A 25987-nucleotide genomic window follows, 5' to 3' on the forward strand; every position below is an offset into this window, starting at 1 on the left:
ATAATAAGTGCTTATAAAGTGCTTATAATAATCCTGGCTCTGCCACCTGTCTGCTGTGTGACCTTGGGCCAGTCACTTCACTTCTCTGGGAAGCAGCGTGGCTCAGTGGAAAGAGCACGGGCTTGGGAGTCAGAGGTCATGGTTCGAATCCCGGCTCTGCCACTTGTCAGCTGTGTGACTGTGGGCAAGTCACTTAACTTCTCTGTGCCTCAGTTACCTCATCTGTAAAATGGGGATTAAGACTGTGAGCCTCATGTGGGACAAACTGATTACCCTGTATCTACTCCAGCGCTTAGAACAATGCTCTGCACATAGTAAGCGCTTAACAAATACCAACATTATTATTCTCTGGGCCTCAGTTTCCTCTGAAAAATGGGTATTAAATACCCATCCTCCCTCCTTCTTAGACTGTGAGCCTGAGGGGGGAACAGGAACTGTGCCCGACCTGATTACCTTATATCTACCCCAGTGTACCCCTCTCAGGGTCGCACCTGGACAGTTTCCAGTACCCTACCAATCTCAGCTTTGGGAGGGACAGTCAAACAGAGGCATACCCATTCCATTTCTAGCTTGGCAGGTGGCTAGCGAGTGGAAGGCAATCTGCTACAAGTCAAAACTCACCCATGCTAAGCAGCAGTGGCATGGGAGTGAGTCGAGGGCAGAGACTCAAGTTTACTTTGCGGAAGGCGGCAGTGGTAAACCGCTTCCATATTTTTACCACGAAAACTCTATGGATCCACTACCAGAACAAGTGCAGATGGAAAGCGGGGAGTTCTGGGAGAGAAGTGCCCGTGGAGTCGCTATGGGCCGGAAACGACTCGATAGCCTAAGACAAGACTCCAGTGTAGTACTCTAGATTGTTAGCGTGTGGTGGGCAGGGAATGTGTCTGTTTATTGCTAAGCTCTCCCAAGCTCTTAGTTCAATGCCCTGCACACAGTAAGCGCTTGATAAATATGACTGACAGACTACCCCAGCACAAAGCAAGCCCTTCATAAATACCTCAGTTATTATAGCCCTGCCTCATCTGACAGCTCCTCCTTCCCACTCCCAGTGAAGGTCATTCCCTGTGTCCTCCCCGAACCTCCCCCCAAAGGTCATCCAGAAGATGAGGAGCCGGGGCCTTACGGAAGATCTTCACGTTGACCGTGGCCTCTGATTCGCTGCCATCCTCGCTGGTGACAACACACTTGTAGATGCCAGCGTCATCGATATTGGCGTTGTAGATGGTGAGGGTGGAGGAAGAGTCATCATTCCAGACCACAGAGATGCGCTGCTGGTTCGGAGTCAGCTTTTCCCCATTGGGGGAGAACCAGGAGATGTCTTTGTCTTTGGCTTCCCCAGCCACTGAGAGGGAGAAGAAACCAAGTCACACTTCTCTCGATGGGGAGGAAACTCCCCGCCGCACCCCACCTCCTCTCCCCCTGGCAGAGAGGAAGGGAATGGATGGTCTCTAAAGCTTTATCTCATATGCTCCTTGACCTGACACCTTTCCCTTTCCAGCATGCCTCATGGCGATGTGGTCACGGCTCACCGACAGATCCTCTGCTTGACCCTCAGAGGGGGGGCAGGGGGTGATGGTCCACCTTGAGGAAAGGTAAACTGAAGCACCAACTCACAAGTGGTTGAGACCAGAGCTGGCCTGGTTGGGAGTCTGAGCTTGAGGACTGCCTCCTCTCAAATGCCACCCTCTCCACATGCGTGTCGGACCCCATTCCCTTGCACCTTGTAAAAACTCTCACCCCATCCTTCTTCCCCTCCTTAACTTCCACTTTCAACCACTCACTCTACAATGGCTTCTTCCCCCTGCCTTCAAACATGCTGACATCTCCCCCATTCTAAAAAAATCCTCCCTTGACCCCACAGCCCCTTCCAGTTATCACCCCATCTCCCTCCTACCTTTCCTTTCCAAATTCCTGGAGCGAGTTGTCTGTAATCCCTGCCTCAAATTCCTCTCCTCCGACTCTCTCCTGGACCCTCTCCGACCTGGCTTCCGCCCCCTCCGCTCCACTGAAGCCACCCTCTCAAAGATCATCAATCTTTTTTGCTAAATCCAACAGCTCCTACTCCATCCTAATCCTCCTCGACCTCTCAGCTGCCTTTGACACTGTCAACCATTCCCTTCTCCTCAACACGTTATCCAACCCTGGCTTCACGGACTCCATCCTCTCCTGGTTCTCTTCTTATTTCTCTGGTCTTTCATTCTCAGTCTCCTTCATGGGATCCTCCTCCCCCTCCCATCCCCTAACTATAGGGGTCCCTCAAAGGTCAGTTCTTGGTCCCCTTCTATTCTCCATCTGCACTCACGGCTTCAACTATCATCTCTATGCGGATGACACCCAAATCTATAATTCCTCCCCGTTCTCCCTCTCTCCCTCCAGGCTCACATCTCCTCCTGACTTCAGGACATCTCTTCTTGGATGTCCTCCCATCATCTAAAACTCAACATGTCCAAGACAGAGCTCCTTATCTTTCCTCTCAAACCCTGTCCTCACCCTGACTTTCCTGTCACTGTGGACGGTACAACCATCCTTCCCGTCTCACAATTAGTTGCCATTGTTTTTACGAGATGTTCTTCCCCTTGACTCTATTTATTGCCATTGTTCTTGTCTGTCCGTCTCCCCCGATTAGACTGTAAACCCGTCAAACGGCAGGGACTGTCTCTATCTGTTGCCGACTTGTTCATTCCAAGCGCTTAGTACAGTGCTCTGCACATAGTAAGCGCTCAATAAATATTATTGAATGAACCCTGGTGTCAGCCTTGACTCTGCTCTCTTATTCACCCCACATATCCAATCCATTACCAAACCCTGCTGGTCTCACCTTCACGACATCACCAAGATCCGCCCTTTCCTCTCCATCCAAACTGCTACCACGTTAGTAGTCCCTCATTCTATCCCGACTGGATGACTGCATCAGCCTCCTTTCTGACCTCCCAACCTCCCGTCTCTCCCCACTTCAGTCCATACTTCACTACGCTGCCTGCATTATCTTTCTATAGAAATGTTCTGGGCATGTCACCCCGCCACCTCAAAAACCTCCAGTGGTTGCCTATCAACCTCCTTATCAAACAAAAACTCCTCACTAATGGCTTCAGAGTTCTCCATCACCTTGCCCCTTACCTCACCTTCCTTCTCTCCTTCTGCATCCCGGCCCACACACTCTGCTCTTCTGGTGCTAACCTTCTCACTGTGCCTCTTTGTCTCCTGTCCTGCCGTCGACCCCAGCCCATGTCCTACCTCTGCTCTGTAATGCCCTCCTTACTCAAATTGGCCAAATAATAACACTTCTCCCTTCAAAGCCCTACTGAAGTCTCACCTCCTCCAAGAGGCCTTCCCAGAATGGGCCTCCCTTTTCCTCAGTTCCCCCTCCCCTCCGTGTTGCCCCGACTCGCTCCCTTTGCTCTTTCCCCCTCTCCCTTCCCCACAGCACTTGTATATATGTATATATCTATAGTTCTATTTATTTATATTGATGCTTGTTTACTTGTTTTGATGCCTGTCTCCCCACTTCTAGCCTGTAAGCTCGGTGTGGGCCGGGATTGTCTCTCTTTACTGAGGAATTGTACTTTCCAAGAGCTTAGTAATTAGTACATGGTAAGCACTCAATAAACAAGATTGAATGAATGAATGATCCCTTTCAGAGGGGCTCTTGTGTGCCCCTAGGGCCGAAGCCAGCACAGGGGAATCCTACCACTGACAATCTGCTTTCTCCTAACTCTTCTGCTCTGACCTCCCCTCCCCGAACTAGCTCCGTCATCTCCTGAGAAAGATGGCCGCTGTCAGTATCCATCATCCTGTACCTCCCCACACTATATCGTAAACTACTTGAGGGCAAGGATTACATTCACTAACTACTGTATTCTCCCAAGCACTTAATACAGGGTTCTGCACACTGTAAGCACTCACGAAACACCACTGATCGCTTCGCAACAGTGCCAGCCAGAAAGGCTACCCCACTGGAAGCCAGGAGCAGGCAGGTAGTCCAAGCTGAGTCTTCCTCTCTTTCCAGCTGCCTCTTAGGAGTCACGAAGGAGGGGCAAGAAACCGTATCTGCTTACCTTGACACAAGAAGAATTTGGACTCTCCGACGCTGATTTCCCCCTGGCTGGGAACGATATCCACCTGGAGAGAGACTGGAAGAGAGAGAGAGTCCAATTTAGCCACTTTAGGGGGGGGGTCTTCTCTCGATCAGATGGCGATTCCTGAGAACAGTGCCAAGAGCTCAGTACAGTGCTCTACAAATGGCAAGCACCCAATAAATACCACTGAGTGCATGGTTATCCTGATACCATTTTCACGGTAGGCAGAGAAGGCGGGAGGGTCACTTTTGGGGGGAACCTGCTACCCGGATTCTGGGGCTGTTGGCCTATTCTAGGGGAAGGGTCTATCCGTCCACTGAGCCCAATTCTTCTTTGATCTTTAATCTGGGCTCCCCTCTTTCTGAACCCTCTGGAAGCTCACTTCCTGCAGCAGGGCCTGGGTCTAATCCCAGTTCCACCATTTATCTGCTGTGTGACCTCAGGCAAGTCGCTTAACTCCTCTGTGCCTCAGTTCCTTCATCTGAAAATGGGGATAAAGACAATGAGCCCCATGTGGGACAGGGACTGTGTCCAATCTGATTAGCTTGTATCTATATAAGTGCTTAGTATGGTGCCTGACACATAGTAAGTACTTAACAAATACCAGTTAAGGAAAAAAAAAAACAGGGAGTACAGACCAGCAAAGCTCCCCTGGAAATTACGGCCTTAAATCTGATGTGTCCCATTTTTTTCTTTTTTTAATGGTATTTGTTAAGCGCTTACTATGTGCCAGGCACTGTACCAAGTACTGGGGTAGACACAAGCAAATCAGGTTGGACACAGCCCCTGTCCCACATGGGGCTTCCAATCTTAATCCCCGATTTTCCAGTGAGGGAACTGAGGCCCAGAAAAGTGAAGTGACCTGCTGAAGGTCACACAGCAGACACGTGGCAGAGCTGGGATTAGAACCCAGGTTCTCTGACACCCCGGCCTGTGCTATATCCACTAGGCCAAGCAGCTTCTCTTATTCCAGGCCTCATTCAGCCATCACTATGTGCAGGCCCCCTCAAGGTCCCACCCTGATTCTGCCTTCCGGGCAGGTCTGCCAACAAAAAGGGTGTCTTCTTTGTTACTGCCCCACCCGCTCTCCCATCATCAATAAGTCCAGGTCCCCCTTCCTGCCTTTTCACTGCATGAGTCCCTCCCTCTTTCCTCCTCTCCAGTTTGAGCTGGGCCTCTTTACTTGGGAGCTGCCACCCAGGTTAAAGAGCCCCTTTCCACCGAAGGCTAGTTCCAAACCCTTCTTCCTTTCTCTATGGGGGCACACTATATTCCTGGGGCGTGGGGGGGAGGTGATGGGGCAGCTGCAGCGACCCAAGTCAATGAACGAGAGGGAGGGGCTGGATCAGACCACCCTGAGGAGACAGACACAGGGGCAGCTGCCGGGGAGCCGCCCCTTCTGAGTGTGGACATTTTCTTTCTAGTCGGACAGTAGTAGTCAGGCTGGTTGCCATGGTGACCGACGGGCGGTCGGAGCTGTGCAGGCCCGAGGTCTGAACTCACCCTCCCAACGGCACCGGGAAGGGCACGGGGCCGCCCGGTGCGGGAAGATGGGAGTTTGGAGGGAGAATGGTCCATGCTGAGCCACGGGGCACCCCTGGCACAGGACAACCCTTGGTGCCAGACTGAAAATGTGCAACCTGTCATTGCCCCCAGGGTGGGGCCAGGAGTCCCGAACAGATGGCTGCTGGGAAGGGGTCCAGTGAAACTAGAAACGAGGGGTCAGAGCACCCACTGATCCAGCAAATCGACGCCCACGGGTCTCGCATCCTTCGGGCATCAGGCTGGCGCTGTCAGGCTGGCAGTGAGCCTGTTGCCGGTGTGGGTGCGATAAAGACGACCCCAAGACCGATTCTCCTTCTCACACAGGGCCAGTGGTTTGGGGGCCTGGCCGTTACGTGTGACTGGATCTCCAATGCCTGACCCAGCCTTTCTGGTTTTTTGTCATTTTTTTGTTTCATTGCCCTTACTATGTGCCAGGCACTGTTTTAAGCACTGAGGTAGAAACAAGGTAATCAGATTGGACGCAGCTCATGTCCCACATGGGGTTCACAGGTTTAAACCCCACTTGACAGCTGAGGGAACTGAGGCCCAGAGAAGTGAGGTGATTTGCCCAAGGTCACACAACAGACAACAGGTGGAGCCGGGATTAGAACCCAGATTCTCCTGACTCCCAAGCCCGGGCTCTAGCTGGTTCCCAAAGAAGCATGGGGCCAGTCCATCGCAGTGGCCTGGGCAATTTAGGCGGCATCTTCCCTAGACCATAAGCTCAGGGGCAGGAAATGTGTCTGCTATATTGTTCTACTTGTCCTCTCCCAAGAGCTTGGTATAGTGCTCTGCACATAGTAAGCACTCAATAAATACAATTGACTGACTGTCTTCCTCCCTCCCTCATCAGTAGTCCCCCAGCCCAACCGCCCCCTCACCAAGCAAGCAGGTGGTCGCGGATCTTGCTGGCATCTATCTTCTCCAGAAGCCGAACTCAGCGGGGCCGAGCCGCAATTCGCATTCAATTCCAATTCCTCTCCTGCCTTGGGCTCCCACCTCCGCTCGCTGGGAACGGGCCGCCCACCTCATATCGGGCCTTGCCTTGCCACCCTGCTGCCTTGCAACTGTGCATCCAACTGCTGCCTTCACAGGAGGCCTCGCCCGACCTAGGAACTTCTAGGGTTCTCCCTGCGTCTTGGAGTCCCTTCCAACCTCTCCCACTGACTCCGTTTCACCGGGGTGTCTCCCCCCAGCCTCGGTTAGGGTCAGCGACGGGACCGTGGACTGAAAGCTACGCTGCCCCAGCACCACGGGTTGGAGCCAATTCACTGAGAGGTGGCCTTGTGGAAAGCGACTAGGAGTCGGAAGACGTGGGTTCTAATCCCGGCTCTACCATTAGCCTGCTGTTTGACCTTAGATGAGTAGCTTTGTTTCTCAGCATCTCGGTTTCCTCATGGTAAAATGGGGGTTAAATGCCCAATCTCCCTCCTACTTAGACTGGTAGTCCCATGGGGGATGGGGATTGCATACAGAATGATTAACTCAGTCCTCGGTAAAGTGTTTGGCATATAGTAAGCACTGGGCCTGGATCCCAGGCTCCAAACTCCTAGCCGCCCAGCCAACCGGGATGGACTAAAGTTGGATTCAGAGGCATTTGAAGGCCACAGCTGTCCTGGAAGTGAATCTGGGTCAAACGGGAATGTGGTCCAAATTTACTTCTGCTGGACCTTGCCACAAGTGTGTAGTGTCCAGCAGCTAACACAGGGTCCTGCCCCCACACTGAAGGGGGATGCTGGTCATTCACTGTTCACACCCTGACCACACAGTGCTCCCAAAGGAGCACCATAGTTGGATCTTGGACTGCCCATTAGGGCTGCTCCTCCCTTTTGGACATCGATTGTAGTATTTGCTGAGAGCTTCCTATGTGCTCAGCACCGGATTAAGCACTGAAGTAGATTAAAAATCAGCAGGTTAGATGCCGTCCCTGCCTTCCAAGGGACACATGATCTATGCGGGAGGGAGAACATGTATATTTACTCCCCCTTTCACGGATGAAGAAACTGAGGCCCTGAGAAGCAAAGTGACTTCCCCAAGATCATTCAGCTGGTAAGTGGCAGAACCGGAATTAGAACCCAGCTCCTCCGACTCCCAAGCCCGGGCCCTTCCCACTGGGCCACGATGCCATTACGTCTTCCCTTTCTCCTTGGGCATGACTCCCATTCCCATGGACCTGATGAAGCAATCAATCAATGGTGTTTATTGCAAGCTTACTATGTGCAGAGCACTGTACTAAGTGCTAGGGAGATTACAATATAACAATAAACAGACACATTCCCTGCCCACAATGAGTTTACACAAGACAGTTAGTAGGCACAATCCCTGCTCACAATAAGCTTACAGTTTAGAGGGTGAGATGGACATTCATATAAATGAGTAATTTTCAATCTATAATTTAAGGACACGCATATAAGTGAAACATCTCTGTAGCCCATGACCAAAGGAGTTGTGCATTCTAAGAGTTTGGGAAGAAATCAGCTGCGTATTTTGATCTGAAAAGTTCACCACACCATATGCCAAGTATTCCCAGCCAGCTCCAGGACAAGGATCCTGTTACTCGCACCCAGGTCCTGCCGCTCCAGGGAGGATATTCTTACCCCAAGTAGAAATATAATCCTCGCCTTTGGGCTCTTTGCCAACAGGGCCTGAAACCCAGGGAGTGGAGAAGTATGCAGGGAAGACAGGAGAGTTTCCAGACCCAACTGGGCCAAACCCCGTCCCTCAGCGTGGAGGGGGTGCCCGCTTCCACCAGATGGACATCCCCAGTGGCCATCACCACCAATCCGGAGCCTTTTAGCTAGAGGAAGCAGCGTGGCCTAGTGGATAGAGCCCGGGCCAGGGAGTCAGAAAGGACCTGGTTCTAATCCCAGCTCTGCCACCTGTCTTTTGTGTGACCCTGGGCAAGTCACCTCATTTCTCTGGGCCTCTGTTGGTTCATCTATAAAATGGGAATGAAGACTGTGAGCCCCATGTGGAACATGAGCTGCTTCCTATCTAATTAGCTTGTGTCTACCCCGGGGCTTAGACTAGTGTCTGGCACATAGTAAACACTTGAGTTTTTACCATTAAAAAAGAGAAGAAAAAAAGAAAGTCGATCCCCAGCTTTGCCTCCCGAACTCGGTAACTTTCACAGAATTCCCTGGGAGTCTGAAGATCATGGTTCTAATCCCGGCTCGACCACTTGCCTGCTGAGTGACCTTGGGCAAGTCACTTTATTTTTCTGGGCCTCAATGACATCATCTGTAAAATGGGGATTGAGACTGTGAGATTGAGACATGGGACAGGGACTGTGTCCTACTCGATTTGCTTGTATCCACCCCAGCACTTAGTACAGTGCCTGGCACATTTTAAGTGCTTAACAAATGCCATCATTATTATTACTTAGGGCCGAAACCAGCCAGGGACAGACCGGATCCTCTGGACCCCGCTCTGACACAGACACAGTGTCACCATGAACGACTCTTTCCGAATTTTACCCCGCTGGAAGCCGGCAGAGCCCATCTCCCCGCTGGATGCCTCCAGGTTCCCTCCCATTTTCACCTTGACTCCGAGATCCCTTGCCCCTCCGGGAATCTCCTAATCCTTCCCTCCCCCCAGCTCCATTCTGAGGGGGTAGGCAGGATTTCCAGGCAGGAAGCCGAGGAACTAGTTCAAAGAGTCTGTGGGATATGTGACCCCAAAAGGAGGGGATGGAAGGCATTAGCCAAAGTCAGCTCCAGCTTCCGTTCCTCCCGCCCTCAGGGTGCTGGGCAGGAATGATGCCAGCTGTCCTGCTCCTTACTTCCCCAGAGAAATTCCCAGAGTTATTTCGGGGACTGAACGAAGCACCCCCGCCCCCACAACACACAGCACATGCTACAACAAATCTGGCTCCCCTTGTTCCTCAGCTAACCTTCTCTCAGCTGGGCCCCTCCACAAAGCCTGGACATCGTTTCCGAAGTTTGTGTCTTCTGCCCCGGGGGGGAGGGTCCATCAATCTACACATCAATTGTATTTATGAACACTTACTGCGTACAGAGAGCACTGTATTAAGTGCTTGAGAGAGCATGACACAACAAGATTGGTGGTACCCTGCCTCACAGTCCCCATGCTAACCCAGAGGGAGCCAGGATGCAGTCTCTCCAAAATCAGAGGCTCCTTGAGGGTGGGAGATTGGGCCAATCAGCTCTAGAGTAATTACTATTACGATATTTGTCCAGTGCTCATTATGTGCTAAGCTCAGGGTAGCTCCTTCATTCATTCAATTGTATTTATTGAGTGCTTACTGTGTGCAAGTACTGAGTACTTGGGAGGGTACAAAACAACAAGAAACATACACAATCACTGCCCACAACGAGCTTACAGTCTAGAGGGGTACCTTAAATGATCGGGTCGGACGCGGTCCTAGTCCCACTTGGGGATCACCAGTATAAGAGGAAGCGAAACAGGTATTTTATCCCCATTTTACAGCTGAAGAAACCGAGGCCCAAAGAAGTTCAGTGACTTTCCCAGGGTTACACAGCAGGCAAGTGGCAGATCAGGGATTAGAACCCAGGCCGGATGCAGTCTCTGTCCCAGTTGGGTCTCACCACTATAAGAGGGAGAAAGAACCGGCATCTTATCCCCATTTTACAGCTGAGGAAACTAAAGCCCAAAATTCAGTGATTTTCCCAGGGTCACACAGCAGGCAAGTGGAAGCAGATTTAGGATTAGAACCCAGGTCCCCTGACTCCTAAGCCTTTCCTCTGGGCCACACTGTGCTTAGTACAGTGCTCAATAAATACCCTTGACTGAATAGGGACAAGGAGTTGGAGTTGGAGCACTTTGGTTTTCCTGAGGCTGCTGCGTGACCCATGCTCTCTATCCATGGTGGGGCACCATATTCTTGATGGAACCAACCTTAGTGGTACTTGGCAGGGTTTGGGCCTTTCCATAACTATCACTTGGTTTTCCTAGAATTAAACCAATTTAGATACAGAAGGAGAGGAGCTTTGGGTAATCAGTGGATCGCCAGGGAGGCTCCCATTTCCTTTCTGGTTTTGCCCAGACCTGGATCATATTCTTGAAGTGATTATTACTATTATTATTGTTATGCCATTTGTTAAGTGCCTATCAGGTGTCATGTACTGGTTCTAAGTGCTGGGGTAGATACAAGTTAATCAGGTTGGACACAATCCCTGTCCAACATGGGGCTCACAGTCTAAGTAGGAGGGAGAACAGGAATTGAATCTCATTTTATGAATGAGGAAACTGAGGCCCAGGGAAGTTAAACCATTTGCCCAAGGTCACAGAGTGGACAAGTTGCAGAGTCAGGATTGGAACCCAGGTCCTCTGACTCCCAGGTCCATGCTCCTTCTGAAAGACCACACTGCTGCTTGGAAATATCAACAACCAAGTCCCATTTATTCCCGGGAAAGGAAGAGGCTTCGCTCCTCTAATCCGATCATCCCTCAGGGGCCTCACCCCCTCCTCCCCACTTCTCCGTCCTGTGCAAGCCTGGGAGCGAGTGGGAAAAAGCACACCCTCCAGTAGGCGGGAGGTCCTTTCTGGGGAGAATGGTTCTTGGAGCCGCTGGGAATCCAAAATAATTGGATCCTGGCTCTTCTCCACAGGGCTGGCATCTTCTCAGAACAAAGAGCCAACCTCCCTAGCGTGGGCTCCTCTGCCCGTCTAAACTGCCCAGGCCAAATTAGCATTTCATTAGGCTCGACTAGCGAGCCTTCTTCCCAGAAACCCAAACTGCTGTGGGACCGGATGGCGGCCAATCACAGCCTTCCCGGCTTCCCCTCCCAGTGCTGGGGCACTGGGCCTGGTTATCCAGGAGGGGGACAGGGAAGACCGGGACTAGGATGGCATTGAGTTTTGCTCCCTGAGAAATACCCGCCAGGCCGGCTGGGGAAATCGGCCAGTGTCCCTGCTCTGCCCTAGAAATCGACTGGCCTCTTGTCCAGCCTTGCACCCACCGTTCCTGTCTGAAGCTGTTTGGCAGGAACGACAGGGGCTTTGTGCCAATCGATCGAGGGGATCGATTGCCTACTGGGGGGATGGCACTATACTAAGTGCTTCGGAGAGTACCACTGAGTAAGAGACCTGAACTCTGACATAAAGGAGTTTACTATTCACGTACACTCAGACACCAGACACTTCTTCCACTAATAATAATAATAATAAACTATGGTATTTGTTAAGTACTTACTAGGTGCTAGGCACTATACTAAGCACTGGGGATAGATACAAGGTAATTGGGTTGGACACAGTCCCTGTCCCACACTAGGATTAGTCTTAATCCCTATTTCACTGAAGAGGTAACTGAGGCACAGAGAAGTGAAGTGACTTGGCCAAGGTCACACAGCAGACAAGTAGTGGAGCTGGGTCCTTCCTGAGTCCCAGGCCTGTGCTCAATTCACGAGGCCACACTGCTTCCCTTCTCCTGTATATAATTTACACATTCTACTCTTCAAGCATTTCCTCATCCAATCAATCAATCGATGGTATCTGTTGAGCGCTTACTGTGTACCATGGACTGTACTAGTCATCTGGGAGAGAACAACAGAATAAGTATTCTCTTCTTCCTTCTGTCTATAATTATGTTTATACCTGTCTCCTCCATTGGATTCTAATCTCCCCAAGGGCAGGGTTTGTGTTTTCAATTTCTATATTGTATTTTTCCAAACACTTGCTATAGTGCTCGGCACACAGTAGAAGGAGTCACTATTCATTTATTCATGCATTCAATTGTATTTATTGAGAGTTTACTGTGTGCAGAGCACTGTACTAAGCACTTGGAAAGTACAATTCGGCAACAGATAGAGACAATCCCTACCCAAAAATGGGCTCACAGTCTAGAAGGGGGTGACAGAGAACAAAACAAAAAAAGCAGACAGGCATCAATAGCATCAAAATAGAAAAGTAGAATTATAGATATTTACACATCATTAATAAAATAAATAGAATATGTACAAATACACACCAGTGCTGTGGGGTGGGGAAGGGGGTAGAGCAGAGGGAGGGAGTAGGGGCGATGGGGAGGGGAGGAGGAGCAGAGGAAAAGGGGGGTTCAGTCTGGGAAGGCCTCCTGGAGGAGATGAGCTCTCACTAGGGTTTTGAAGGGGGGAAGAGAGCTAGTTAGGTGGATGTGAGGAGGGAGGGTGTTCCAGGTCAGAGGAAGGATGTGGGCCAGGGGTCGACGGTGGGACAGGCGAGAACGAGGAACAATGAGGAGGTTAGCGACAGAACAGAGTATGCAGGAAAGAGCGAGGTGAGGTTGGAGGGGGCAAGGTGATGGAGAGCTTTGAAGCCAATAATGAGGAGTTTTTGCTTCAATATTATTGATTGATTGAATACTATATTATTTACACATGGAATGTTTACCTTTCCCCCAGCTGAGAGTGCCCTGGGTCCAGCTTATCAAAGAAGGTGCAATGTTGATGCCACCTGGGCCAATTCCACATGCCCTTTAAGAAACTCTGCGCACTCAGGGCCAGCTACAGACAGGAGGCAAAGTCAGGAATCACCTCAAGGTGCACCATGGAACCTTCCAAAGTGCTTTCCTCAAAGGCACTCAGGCTGCAGCACTTCTCAAAGATGTCAGCCAAGGAGCTTTTCTCCCAAATGGCCACTCCACCACAATTTTTAAAGATGGTGACCAAGAGACTTCCCTCAGACAGCAACACGGCCACCTTTTAAAGGATGGTGGCTCTGTGGCTTGCCTCGATATCCATGCCGCCTCCCTTCTCAAAAGTGGTGATTCTACGGCTTTCCTCAAAGACGTCCACACCGCCAGTCTTCTCAAAGATGGTCGTGCAATGGCTTCCCTCAAAGACATCTTCGCCACCATCCTTCTCAAAGGTGGTGGTTCTCTGACTTCCCTCAAAGATGGCCAAGCCACCACTCTTCTCAAAGACGGCGGTGGGACAGCAGAACCCCCTTAACAGATCATAATCAATCAATCAGTTATATTGATGGAGAGCTTACTATGTTCGGAGCACCGTACTAAGCACTTGGGAGAGTACAAAACAATAGAGTTGGCAGAAACGTTCCCTACCCTCAACAAGTTTACAGTCTAGAGGCACGAGCTTACTATCTAGAGGGAATCTGTCACAAGGCAGGGGATCAAAACTAAATGTAGCCTGGGGTGCTTAATTGAGGGAATGTGTCCAACCTCATTATCGTCTCTCTACTCCAGTGCTTAATACAGTGCCCAGAACATAGTCAGCACTTACCAAATACTATTTAAAATAAAGTGGGGAGGGTGCAAAATGTCTGAAGCCGGCCCTGGGTTCACCCACCCCAAGATGCACTCCAGGAAGATGCGCTGCCTCTCTCCTTTCCAGTCTGCATTTCCTCAGGTTTCCTTCCCCAGCCCCGCTGAGCTGAATTATTGAGATATGGAACAAGGACAGGGATGAATGGTGGGAATTCACTCAGGATTCCTTAGATAAACAGTGGACGATCTATCAGGCTGTCCTGATAAGAAAAACCTTTCTAGCAAATTGCACGGTATTATCTGATCACCGTTGGCCTGCCTCTGACATGCTTCCCCATATTCCATCTCCTAAAAGCTTGTTGGGGAAAAATGGTTTTCACAAAGGATTTTTTTTTTTTTACCTCCTCTGCAAAATAGATGCAAGGAGAAATTTTCTCCTCTTCCCAGCGCCTCTGCCAACATGACGAGAATCTGGAATATCATTTTTCATTATGCTTCCAGCTGTTTGTGCCAGAGATGTACAGTCCTTTACAGTCGGAAATCAATAGACCCTTTTGAAGAATTTAGGTTGCCATCTCATTCTCTGAACAGCAATTCCTGTCTGGATATTCTTACAACATCCCTTTGTCTTAGGGGTTTTTAGGCCCAGCTGTGCCACAGAAGATGCAGAAGGCACTTTTACCACCAATAAATCAATTTTATTTTCATAACCCCTGAAAAATAACCCTCCCTGGCCTCTAACTCCTGCCAATTCTCCATCCTTTGCCACTTAATCTTCTGGGGCAGCTTTTCTACGAAAGGCTCTGTTCTGCTCTGTTTCCTCATCTCTAAAATGGGGATTCACGCCCTATCCTTTGGGATGAAAGCTTGATGTGGGTAGGGAAGATATCTACCAACTCTGTTGAACTGTACTCTCCCAAGTGCTTAGTACTGTGCACACAGTAAGTGTTCAGTAAATACCATTGATGATGTTTTCCCTCCCCTTAGACTGTGACCTCCATGGGAGACAAAGATTGTGTTGGACCTGATGATTCTGTTTTTATCCCAGAGCTTAAGATAGTGCCCGGCACATAGTATGCACTAAACAAATACGATTATTATTATTCCTATTTAGGCCGGAGCAAAACCCAGAATTTTCTACAGAAAATACCTTCCACAGAAAACGGAAAGAGCATGGGCCTGGCTAATCCTGGCTCCGCTGTTTGTCTGCTGTATGACCTTGGGCAAGTCACTTCCCTTCTCTAGGCCTCCATGACCTCATCTGTAAAATGGGGATTAAAGCTGTCAATTCCATGTGGGACAGGGACTGTGTTGACCCTGGGTTGTCTTGTATCTACCCAAGCACTCAGTACAGAGACTTGCATATGGTATGCACTTAAATACGATAAAAAATAAGAAGCAACAAATACTATAAAAAAATAAAGTGGGGGGTTGAGGAGGCTGGTGGCCCATTCACCCGGATTTCAGTCCCTCTTGGATCATAATAATAATAATAATTGTATTTGTTAAGCGCTTACTATGTGCCAGGCACTGTACTAAGCACTGGGGTGGATACAAGCAAAGAGGGTTGGACAGACTCCCTGTCCCACATGGGGCTCACAGTCTTAATCCCCATTTTACAGATAATTGAGGCACTGAGAAGTGACGTGGCTTGCCTAGGGTCACAAAGCAGACAAGTGGTACAGTCAGGATTAGAACCCAGGTCTTTCTGACTCCCAGGCCTGTGCTCTACCCACTAGGCCATGCTGCTAGGGGGCTGAGGATGGGGCCACTCTACCCCTAGGAATTTTCCAATCGGGTTTTTGGTGGGGTGTTTTAGAGGGCCAGACAAGAAGGTTTGTGACCACTTTTCATCCTAACAGACTTAGGCAAAGTTATCTTCAATTGCCTTTGATGGACCTTCTCAGCATGTGTCCTTCAGCTCTCACAGTGCAATATCAAAGGCAGCCACATCAAAGCCCTGTTCTTTTCTTTTCTTTTCTTTTCAAAAAATGGTTTGTTGAGTGCTTACTACATGCCAGGCACTGTATTAAGTGCTGGGGCTGATAGGAGCTACTCAGGTTGGACACGGTCCAGGTCCCACATGGGGCTCACAGTCCTAATCCCCCCATTTTACAGGTGAGAGAACTGAGGCCCAGAGAAATGAAGTGACTTGCCCAACAGCAGACAAGTGGCGGAGTCGTGATTAGAACGTTGCTTCTCTGACTCCCAGGCCCAGGATCTTTCCATTAGGCCACTGGTCCCGAAAGGCCCTGCTTCCATCCCGGAGCCGGAGCCATACTGGAGGTCAGGACTCCCAAAAACAAGCCTATCCAGAAAGCTTGGTAAAGGAAACGGCAAAATCAAAGTCTCAGCCTTGGGGAAAAAATTTGTGTGTGAGTGTGTCTGTGTAGAGCTGTATGATGATCTGTTACCTACTCCAGAGCTTAGTACGGTGCCAGACACATAGTAAGCACTTAACAAATACCACCACGCACAGTGTCCACCCAACGGTTCGAGACGGACCACATGACAGCCTCAATTTTTCTCTCTGTACCCCTAATGACCTCTTCTTCTGAAGCCCCTTCCGGACCCCCCGAATGTACCCAAAAACCATCATGAACCGACGGATCCTTCCAGCCTCAGTGATCCCTGTGGGATTGGATTCCATATGCTCACTGCCCGCCAGCCGACAGACCCTCCGGAGGCTGCTGACGTATCGCTTTCAGAACCAAACTGTTTTCTGGATGACTTCGCTTTTCCGCAACAGGACCTTACGGGAGAGAGGCTGCTCGAGCTTTGAAACCGAGGGGAGGAGGATACGAGGGAAAACGCTGACCCACGCAAACAGCTGCTGCTCCTCACCTGACTTACCGCGTTCGGAAGAACGCAGGAAAGCCACCTCAGGTCCGCTGTGCCATCGGCATCTCTCCTCTGGCTGCTCTTGGAGGCTCGGTCACAGCAACTGTTCAACAGCGACGCTTCGAATCACAGTGCACTGTGAGAGCAGCACAGCCTCCGAACAAGTGGCCGGAGACGAGTCCAGTTTTTGTTATTATTCTTTTGCAATCACTTTGTTTAATGGTACTTGTTAAGCACCATATGTCAAACACTCTTCTAAACACCAGGGCAGGTCCAGTGAAGCATCTAGTACAGTGCTCTGCACACAGTCAGCCCTCAATAAATACAAGTGAATGAAGTCATTTATGTCGGACACAGTCTCTGTCCCACATAGGACTCCGGGTCTAAGTAGGAGGGAGAACAAGAAAACTAAGGCCCAGAGAAGTGAAGTGACTGCCCAAGGTGACACAGCAGAGAAGCAGCATGGTGGAGTAGACAGAGCAAGGCCTGGGAGTTGGAAGGTCATGGGTTCTAATCCCACTCCACCACTTAATAATAATAATAATAATAATGTTGGTATTTAAGCGCTTACTATGTGCCGAGCACTGTTCTAAGCACTGGGGTAGACATAGGGGAATCAGGTTGTCCCACGTGGGGCTCACAGTCTTAATCCCCATTTTACAGGTGAGGGAACTGAGGCACAGAGAAGTGAAGTGACTTGCCCACAGTCACACAGCCGACAAGTGGCAGAGCTGGGATTCGAACTCATGAGCCCTGACTCCAAAGCCCGTGCTCTTTCCACTGAGCCACAGCCACTTGCCTGTTGTGTGACCGTGGGCAAGTCACTTCGCTTCCCTGGACCTCAATTACCTCATCTGCAAAATGAGGATTGAGACTGTGAGCCCCACATGGGACAGGGACTGTGTCAGACTCCATTTGCTTGTACCTACACCAATGCTTAGAACAGATTAGAACCCAGGTCTTTTTGACTCCCAGGTCCATGCTCTATCCACTAAGCCACGTTGAGACTGATCTGTCCCTCCATCAAAGCCCTTCGAACGCTTCTCCTCTTCATCCTCTCCCTCCTCCTGCATCTCCGAAGGAAAGGTTAGAGTCCAGAGGCCACTCTGCATATCTCCAAGCTGTCCAACAGCAACCGCATGCAGGTCTCGGGGACCTAGCAGCAATGGCATTTACTGAGCTCCTCCTCGGCAGCAGGCACTGTACTAAGCACTTCGAAAATGGCAGCAAAAGGACAAGATACGTTCTCAGCATACAGTGAGCTGACACTCTCATGGGGGAGAGGCAGACATGAACATATTTACTAACAGAGTAATCAAAATAAATCAGTGCCTGAACAATAATTATACAATCAAAATAAATCAGTGATGATACAAATAATAATACAATTATCACACAATCACTGATTGATTTTGATTATTCTATTAGTATGTATATTCATGTCTGCTTCTACCCCATGACTATTTTTATTATCAATAATAATAATAATGGTACTTGTTAAGTGCTTACTACATGCCAAGCACTGTTCTAAATGCTGGGGTAGATATAAGATCAGCAGCAGGGCCGTGGGGCTGGATCGTTGCTCCGTGTCTGAGTCGCCAGAGTGAGCACTGGGAACCGCTGTTGGGGAGCAAAGGTTATCTATGTGTGATACCCTACACATCCTATCCGTTACCAAGACCTGCCGGTTTCACCTCTACAATATCGCTAAGATCCGCCCTTTCCTCTCCACCCAAACGGCTACCTTACCGTTACGGGCTCTCGTTATATCCCGGCTAGACTACTATGACAGCCTTCTCTCTGACCTCCCTTCCTCCTCTCTCGCCCCGCTCCGGTCTATTCTTCACTCCGCTGCCCGGCTCATCTTCCTGCAGAAACTATCTGGGCCTGTCACTCCCCTTCTTAAACAACTCCAGTGGTTGCCTATCGACCTCCGCTCCAAACAAAAACTCCTCACTCTAGGCTTCGAGGCTCTCCATCACCTCGCCCCTTCCTACCTCTCCTCCCTTCTCTCTTTCTACCGCCCACCCCGCACGCTCCGCTCCTCTGCCGCCCACCTCCTCACCGTCCCTCGGTCTCGCCCGTCCCGCCGTCGACCCCTGGGTCACGTCCTCCCGCGGTCCCGGAACGCCCTCCCTCCTCACCTCCGCCAAACTGATTCTCTTTCCCTCTTCGAAACCCTACTTAAAACTCACCTCCTCCAAGAGGCCTTCCCAGACTGAGCTCCTCTTCTCCCTCTACTCCCTCTGCCATCCCCCCTTTACCTCTCCGCAGCTAAACCCTCTTTTTCCCCTTTTCCCTCTGCTCCTCCACCTCTCCCTTCCCATCCCCACAGCACTGTACTCGTCCGCTCAACTGTATATATTTTCGTTACCCTATTTATTTTGTTAATGAATTGTTCATCGCCTCGATTCTATTTAGTCGCCATTGTTTTTACGAGATGTTCTTCCCCTTGACTCTATTTATTGCCATCGTTCTCGTCTGTCCGTCTCCTCCGATTAGACCGTAAGCCCGTCAAACGGCAGGGACCATCTCTATCTGTTGCCGACTTGTTCATCCCAAGCGCTTAGTACAGTGCTCTGCACATAGTAAGCGCTCATAAATACTATTGAATGAAAGGTCAGATACAGTCCCATCTGCCCACATGGGACTTCCAGCCTAAGTAGGAGGGAGAACAGGAATTGAATCCCCAATTTTACCCATGGGTAAACTGAAACAAAGAGAAGGAAGGTGACTTGCCTAAGGTCTCACAGTAGGCAAGTGGTGGGGCTGGGGTAAGAATCCAGGTCTCCTGACTCGCAGGCCCAGGTTCTTTCCAGCAGGCCAAGGGGATGGTTAGTAACTCAGATCCAAATCGATTATTTTTTTTAACCCCACGTTTCCTTTCCTTGGACACAGTGGGAGATACCGTCCACTCCAGCTGAGCCTTCTTCTTGGAATTCAAAAAATGATAGACCATAGATCCTAAGCTCATTGTGGGCAGGGAACCCTGTTGTACTGCACTCTCCCAAGCACCTAGTACAGTACTCTGCCCAAAGTAAACATTCAATAAATACCATGGATTGATTGATTTTTGATCCTGATGGAAAGCTCTCGGGCCTCGTGAGAGACCTGGGATGAGGTGAGGTCAGAGGGCCGTGGGGCTGGATCGTTGCTCCGTGTCTGAGTCGCCAGAGTGAGCACTGGGAACTGCTATTGGGGAGCAACGGTTAAACCACTGTACAGGCCAGATTTGAGGTCTTCCCTGACCCAGCCTGGCCTGGCAAGGGGTGACAGAGCCAGGGTCTGGTGAGCCCGAGGACCATGGATATTAGAGTTGGACTGGCAGCAGGGTTAACCCTTAGGCATGACGCCGTTGGGGAGGGATCTGTGCTTAACTGATCAATCAGTGGTATTTATTGAGTGCTTACTGTGCGCAGAGCACTGTACTAAGCACTTGGGAGAGTAAGGTATAACGATATAAAGACACACTCCCTGCCCACGATGGGCTTATAGTCTAAGCCGAAACAAAAAGCACCTACAAGTATGCACTGAATGCCCAGGCAAGATTACCAAAGGAATAAGCTGTCAACATCATCACTGTGGCAAATTGCTAAACATTTGCTAAGTGCCAAACACTGTATTCCTTCATTCAATCGTAATTATTGAGCGCTTACTTTGTGCAGAGCACTGTACCAAGCACTTGGGAGAGTACACTATAAGAACAGATACATTCCTGCCCACAACGAGCTGACAGTCTAGAGGGGGACACTGTACTAAGCGATGGGGCAGATAATCAGGTCCTATATGGAATTCACATTCTAAGTAGGAGGGAGACCAGAGGCATTGAATCCCCATTTTACAGATGAGGAAACTGAAGCCCAGAGAAGTGAAGTAACTTGCCCATGGTCAGATAGCGGATGAGTGGTGGAGCCAGAATTAGAACCCATGGCTCTCTGATGCCCATGCTCTTTCTAATAGGCCACGGTGCTTCTCAATTAATTAATATCACTGATTGATTGATTGATGGAACACATAGGAAGATGAGCCAACAAGTCCCCTCCCCCGAAAAGGCAACAAAATCAGACAAGCTTTTCATTCTACTTAGAGGGAACTCTGTGTTTTCTGTTATTATTTGCAATTTCCATTCTCGCAACAGGCAAGGCATATCCACCTCTTTCTCAGTTTACTTGTCTACTCATTTGCCCTCAACCTATCACTGATATTTAATGAGCACTTACTGTGTAAAGAGCACTGTACTAAGCACTTGGGAGAGTGCAATATAACTGAGTTGGTAGGCACATTCCCTGCCTAAAATGAGCTTACTCTCCTCTCTGATTCTCTTTTTCCCTGTCCCTCTTGGTTTCTCTCCATTTCCCCTCATCCTTTTCTTCTTCTCCCCTGTAGTCTTCCTGAAACTCTGACTCCCAAACTGCACAATGAGGATTCAGTAATTCAACTGTATTTATTGAGCACTTACTGTGTGCAAAGCCTTGTACTAAGTGCTTAGGAGAGTACAATATAACAATAAACAGACATTCCCTGCCAACAACAAGCTTAAAGTATACAGGGAGAGGCAGACATTAATATAAGTAAATAAATTACAGGGATTCAAACCTGTTCTCCCTCCTACTTACAGACTGTGATCCCCATGGGAGGCCTGATTATCCTGCATCTACCGCAGTGTTTAGTACAGTGCTTCACACAGAGAAAGTGCTTAATAAATACCCCGATTAGTAAGCACTGAGGTAGATAGAAGATGATCATGTTGGGCACAATCTCGTTCCAAATTCTACTGGGGAGGGAGAACAGGTATTTAATACCCACTTTACAGATGAGGCCACTGAGAACTGGAGAAGTAAAGTGACTGACCCAAGGTCACCCTGAGGAAAGTGGCAGAACCAGGATTAGAACTCAGGAGAAGCAGCATGGCTTAGATTGATACACCATGGGCCTGGGAGTAATGAGGATCTGGGTTCTAATTTGAGTCCACCGCTTGTCGGCTGTGTGACCTTGGGCAAGTCATGTCACTTCTCTGTACCTCAGATCCCAGGTCTGCAAAATGGAGATTAATATTGTGAGCTCCATTTGGGACACGGACTGAGTCCAAATTGACTAGTTTGTATTTACGCCAGTGCTTAATACAGAGCCTGGCACATAGTATGTGCTTAACAAATAACACAGATTATTTTTTTTTAAAAGACGAATCAGCTGAGAGAAGAAAAAGCAGGATAAATGAAATGAAAAGCTCAACATTCTTTCTGGAGTGGAGGCCTTCCTGGGTCCAAATCCATGGGGATTTGGAATTCGGTTCAGGGCAACATCCACTCTGCTCTTCGGAGAAGTAATTCTTTACCCTCACTCTGAGAGAGACACAACTCCTCCACAGAGACAGACTGTTTGGAGCAGGCCTCTAGATGAATGCCGCTAATAATATGGCACAGGGAAAACCTTTCGAGGCCTGTGTGTTTATCCCTGACTTCGGAAATCTGTTACGCTATATTTGGCCGAGTCCCAATTACCACAGAGAAAACCACAAATATTTCTGAAAAATAATAACTGGAGTATTTGTTAAGTGCTTATTATGTCTGTTTTTTTGGTATTTGTTCAGCACTTGCTATGTGCCGGGCACTGTACTAAGCGGAGGGGTAGATGTAAACTAAATGGGTAGGACATGGTCCAGGTCCCACATGGGGCTCACAATCCTAATCCCCATTTTATGGATGAGGTAACTGAGGCACAGAGAAGTTAAGAACTTGCTCAAGGTTGCCCAGCAGACAAGTGGAAGAACGAGGTTTAGAATCCAGGTCCTCTGACTCACAGACCCATGCTCTAGCCATTGGACTATGCCCTGTACTGCATGCGTGGAACAAATACAAGATAATCAGGTTGGACACGGACTCTACCCTATCCGGGGCTCACCATCTATGTAGGAGGGTGAACAGAACCCCCATTTTAGAAATGAGGTAACTGAGGTACAGAGAACGTAAGTGGCTCACCTAGGGTACCATAGCAGGTAAGTGCCAGGGTCAGGATTAGAACCCAGGTCTCCACACTCCCAGGCCTGTCCTCTTTCCATTAGGCCACACTGCTTACTCTTAAATTGAACAAACATAATAATAATAATAACTTTGGAATTTGTTAAGCGCTTACTATGTGCAGAGCACTGTTCTAAGTGCTGGGGTAGATACAGGATAATCAGGTTGTCCCACATGAGACTTACAGTCTTAATCCCCATTTTAGAGATGAGAGAACTGAGGCACAGAGAAGTTAAGTGACTTGCCCACAGTCACACAGCTGACAAGTGGCAGAGCTGGGATTCAAACCCATGACCTCTGACTTCCAAGCCCAGGCTCTTTTCACTGAGCCACGCTGCTTCTCTAAATGCAACAATATTGGTCAAGCTTCCTGGAATTCCCTGGTACATTGTTTCCTGAAGGTGATCCCTCTTCCCAGCTGAGGAAGGCCTCAATGCAATGCTCCTGAGCACAGAGTACAAACTCTAGTAGTAGTAGTAGTAGTAGAAGAAATAATAATAAGTGTGCTATTTGTTAAGCACTTACAAATTACAAGTTTAGCCAAGCACTGTACTAAGCATTGGGGTGGATACAAGCAAATCGGGTTGGACTTAGTCCCTGTCCTATCTGGGGCTCTCAGACTCAATCCCTTTTTTACAGAAGAGGTAACTGAAGCCCAGAGGAGTGAAGTGACTTGCCCAAGGTCACCTACCAGACAAGTTGCAGAGCCCGCATTAGAACCCAGATCCTTCTGACTCCCAGGCCCGCGCTCTAATCAATCAGCCACACTATTTCTCATATTGGTAGTTATATTCCCTGCCCACAATGAGCTTACAGTCTACAGGGGGAGCAGGCATTAATATAAATAAATTATAGATTATACATAAATACACAAATTACAGATATATTCATATATTATGCAAAAGTGTTGGGCTGAGGGAGGGGTGAATACCGGGTGCAAAGGTGACGCAGAAGGGAGTGGGAGAAGAGGAAACGAGGGTTTAGTTGGAGAAGGAAGTCAGTCTACCCCAAAAGCGTGCTGACATTTTTCTGAGCTTTCCCTGGCCAGAAATGTACCTCCGGCAGACTGACGGCCTCATGTCACCCAACAAACTGCTGATGGTACGAAGGATGGATCGCTGGGGACAGGGAGAGGAGCAGCCGTCTCGTCAGCTTCCCTCCCTGGAGTCGCCCACTAACCCACCAGGGCCAGAAAATCCAGGAGATATGGTGGGCCTAGCCGGGTTCCAGGCCCAATTCTGCCACCTGCCTGAGCTGTGACCTTGGGCAAGTTTCTCAACCACTCTGTGCCTCAGTTTCCCCATTTGTAAAACGGGGATAAGATATCTGTTCTCCCTGCGTCAGATTGTTAGACAGAGCCTGTGTCCAACTGATTATCTTGTGGAGAGGCCAGGACAGCATCCAGAACTCAGCTCCCCCGTCCTCCTGTTTTTATGGAGAGATGGACATCTTGGGTCCCCAATTTGGGACAGGACAGGTCTCCTTCTGCCAGTCTTTTCCAGGGATGGAGCCCTTGGGGTTTTATCGTTCTGTTTTTAAATAGTATTTATTAAGCACTTACTGTGTGCCAGGAACTGTACAGATGTAATGTGGTCTAATGGAAAGAGCAGGGGCCTGGGAGTCAGAGGACCTGGGTTCTAATGTCACCTTTGCCTCCTGCCTGCTGTGGGACCTTGGGGAAGTACTTCACTTCTCTGGGCCTCAGTTCCCTCATCTGTAAAACGGGGATTCAATACCTGTTCTCCCACCTGCTTACAATGTGAGCCCCAAGTGGGATCTGATTATCCTTTATCTACCCTAGTGTTTAGTACAGTTCTTGGCACATACTAAAGGCTTAAGAAATACCACTTTTAATTTTATGGACATGTAATGTTCCTGCTAACTCCGTGTACAGTACTCTCCCAAGCACCTAGTACAGTGCTTCGCACATAGTAAACACTCAATAAATACCATTGATTGATTATGATTAAGTGCTAGAATAGATACAAGATAATCAAGTCAGACACAGTTTCTGGGGCTCATGGTCTATATGAAGTCAGGTCAATCAATCACTCGAATTAATTGAGTACTTACTGTGTGCAGAGCACTGTACTAAGCATGAGGGAGAGTACAATATAACAAGATTGTTGACACATTTCCTGCCCACAATGACCTTACAGTCCAGAGGGGGAGACATTAATAAAAATAAATTATGGATATGGACATAAGTGCTGTGGGGCTGAGGGAGGGGTGAATAAAGGGAGCAATTCAAGAGTGCAAGGGTGACAAAGAAGGGGGTGGGGAAAGAGAAAACGAGGGCATAGTCAGGGAAGGCCTCTTGGAGGAGATGAGTCTTCAATCCTATTTATTTTGTTTATTTTGTTTAATGAGATGTACATCACCCTGATTCTATTTATTTGCCATTGTTTTTATGAGATGTTCTTCCCCTTGACTCTATTTATTGCCACTGTTCTTGTCTGCCTGTCTCCCCCGATTAGACTGTAAGCCCGTCAAAGAGTAGGGAGTGTCTCTATCTGTTGCCGACTTGTACATTCCAAGCGGTTAGTCCAGTGCTCTGCACATAGTAAGCACTCAATAAATACTAATGAATGAATGAATGAATGAATAAGGTTTTGAAGGCGGGGGCGGGGAGAGTCACTGTCTGCCAGATATGAAGAGGGAGAGCTATCCAGGTCAGAGGCAGGATGTGGGAGAACAGTCGGCAGTGAGATGTTCGAGATCAAGGTACAGTGAGTAGGATGGCATTAGAGGAGCGAAGTGTGGGGGCTGGTTTGTAGTAGGATCACCTTAAGAATGGCTGGATTCTTCTCAGGGCCACAAAGATGGAAAGCCGGGCTGGCTCTTGACAGAATTTTTCTACTTAAAATTTCATTCATATGGAATCACCCCTGCCACCCAATCAATAGGGGAGGGAAATGAAACCTTGGGATTTTCAGGTTTTCTGGCAAGTGATGAAAACCAGGATGGACTAAGAGCCCACTCCAGTGTAATGGTGGACTCAGCCCAGAGAGCCCCGGGGGCAGGGGGTGGGGAGGAGAGAGAGAACCCACCCAGAAGCTATTACTTTCCCAGCTTCACAGCACTTTAAAATGGCCCATTACAAGAAACTCAATCGGCCCTTTATGTGAGCAAGAGCCATCACAAGCAGCGTTCTTTGTAAGTAAAAACCTGACAACCTCACGAGGAGGCCTATTAGCATCTGTATACCACATAAAAATCAGGATGGCATTTATTAAGCGCTTACTAGGTGCAATGCTCTGTGCCAAGCCCTGGGGATTATAAGAGATCATCAGAATGGATCCAGTCTCTGTCCCATAATA

The 25987-nt window shown here is 49.0% G+C and overlaps 1 protein-coding gene across 21 annotated transcripts in view; it reads right to left on the minus strand.

Moving 5' to 3' along the window:
* NCAM1 (neural cell adhesion molecule 1) overlaps positions 1-25987 on the minus strand; it is a 280151-nt gene that overhangs the window by 55770 nt on the left and 198394 nt on the right. For all 21 annotated transcript variants that reach the window (XM_029074361.2, XM_029074362.2, XM_029074360.2 and 18 more), the window contains exons 2-3: positions 4059-4133; positions 1127-1345 (exon numbers count right to left, since the gene is read on the minus strand). In XM_029074361.2, coding sequence (XP_028930194.1) covers positions 1127-1345; positions 4059-4133 — 294 coding nt within the window. The remainder of the gene's footprint in view (positions 1-1126; positions 1346-4058; positions 4134-25987) is intronic.

The sequence above is a fragment of the Ornithorhynchus anatinus genome, chromosome 11, assembly GCF_004115215.2.
Source record: "Ornithorhynchus anatinus isolate Pmale09 chromosome 11, mOrnAna1.pri.v4, whole genome shotgun sequence".
NCBI classification, from domain to species: domain Eukaryota; kingdom Metazoa; phylum Chordata; class Mammalia; order Monotremata; family Ornithorhynchidae; genus Ornithorhynchus; species Ornithorhynchus anatinus.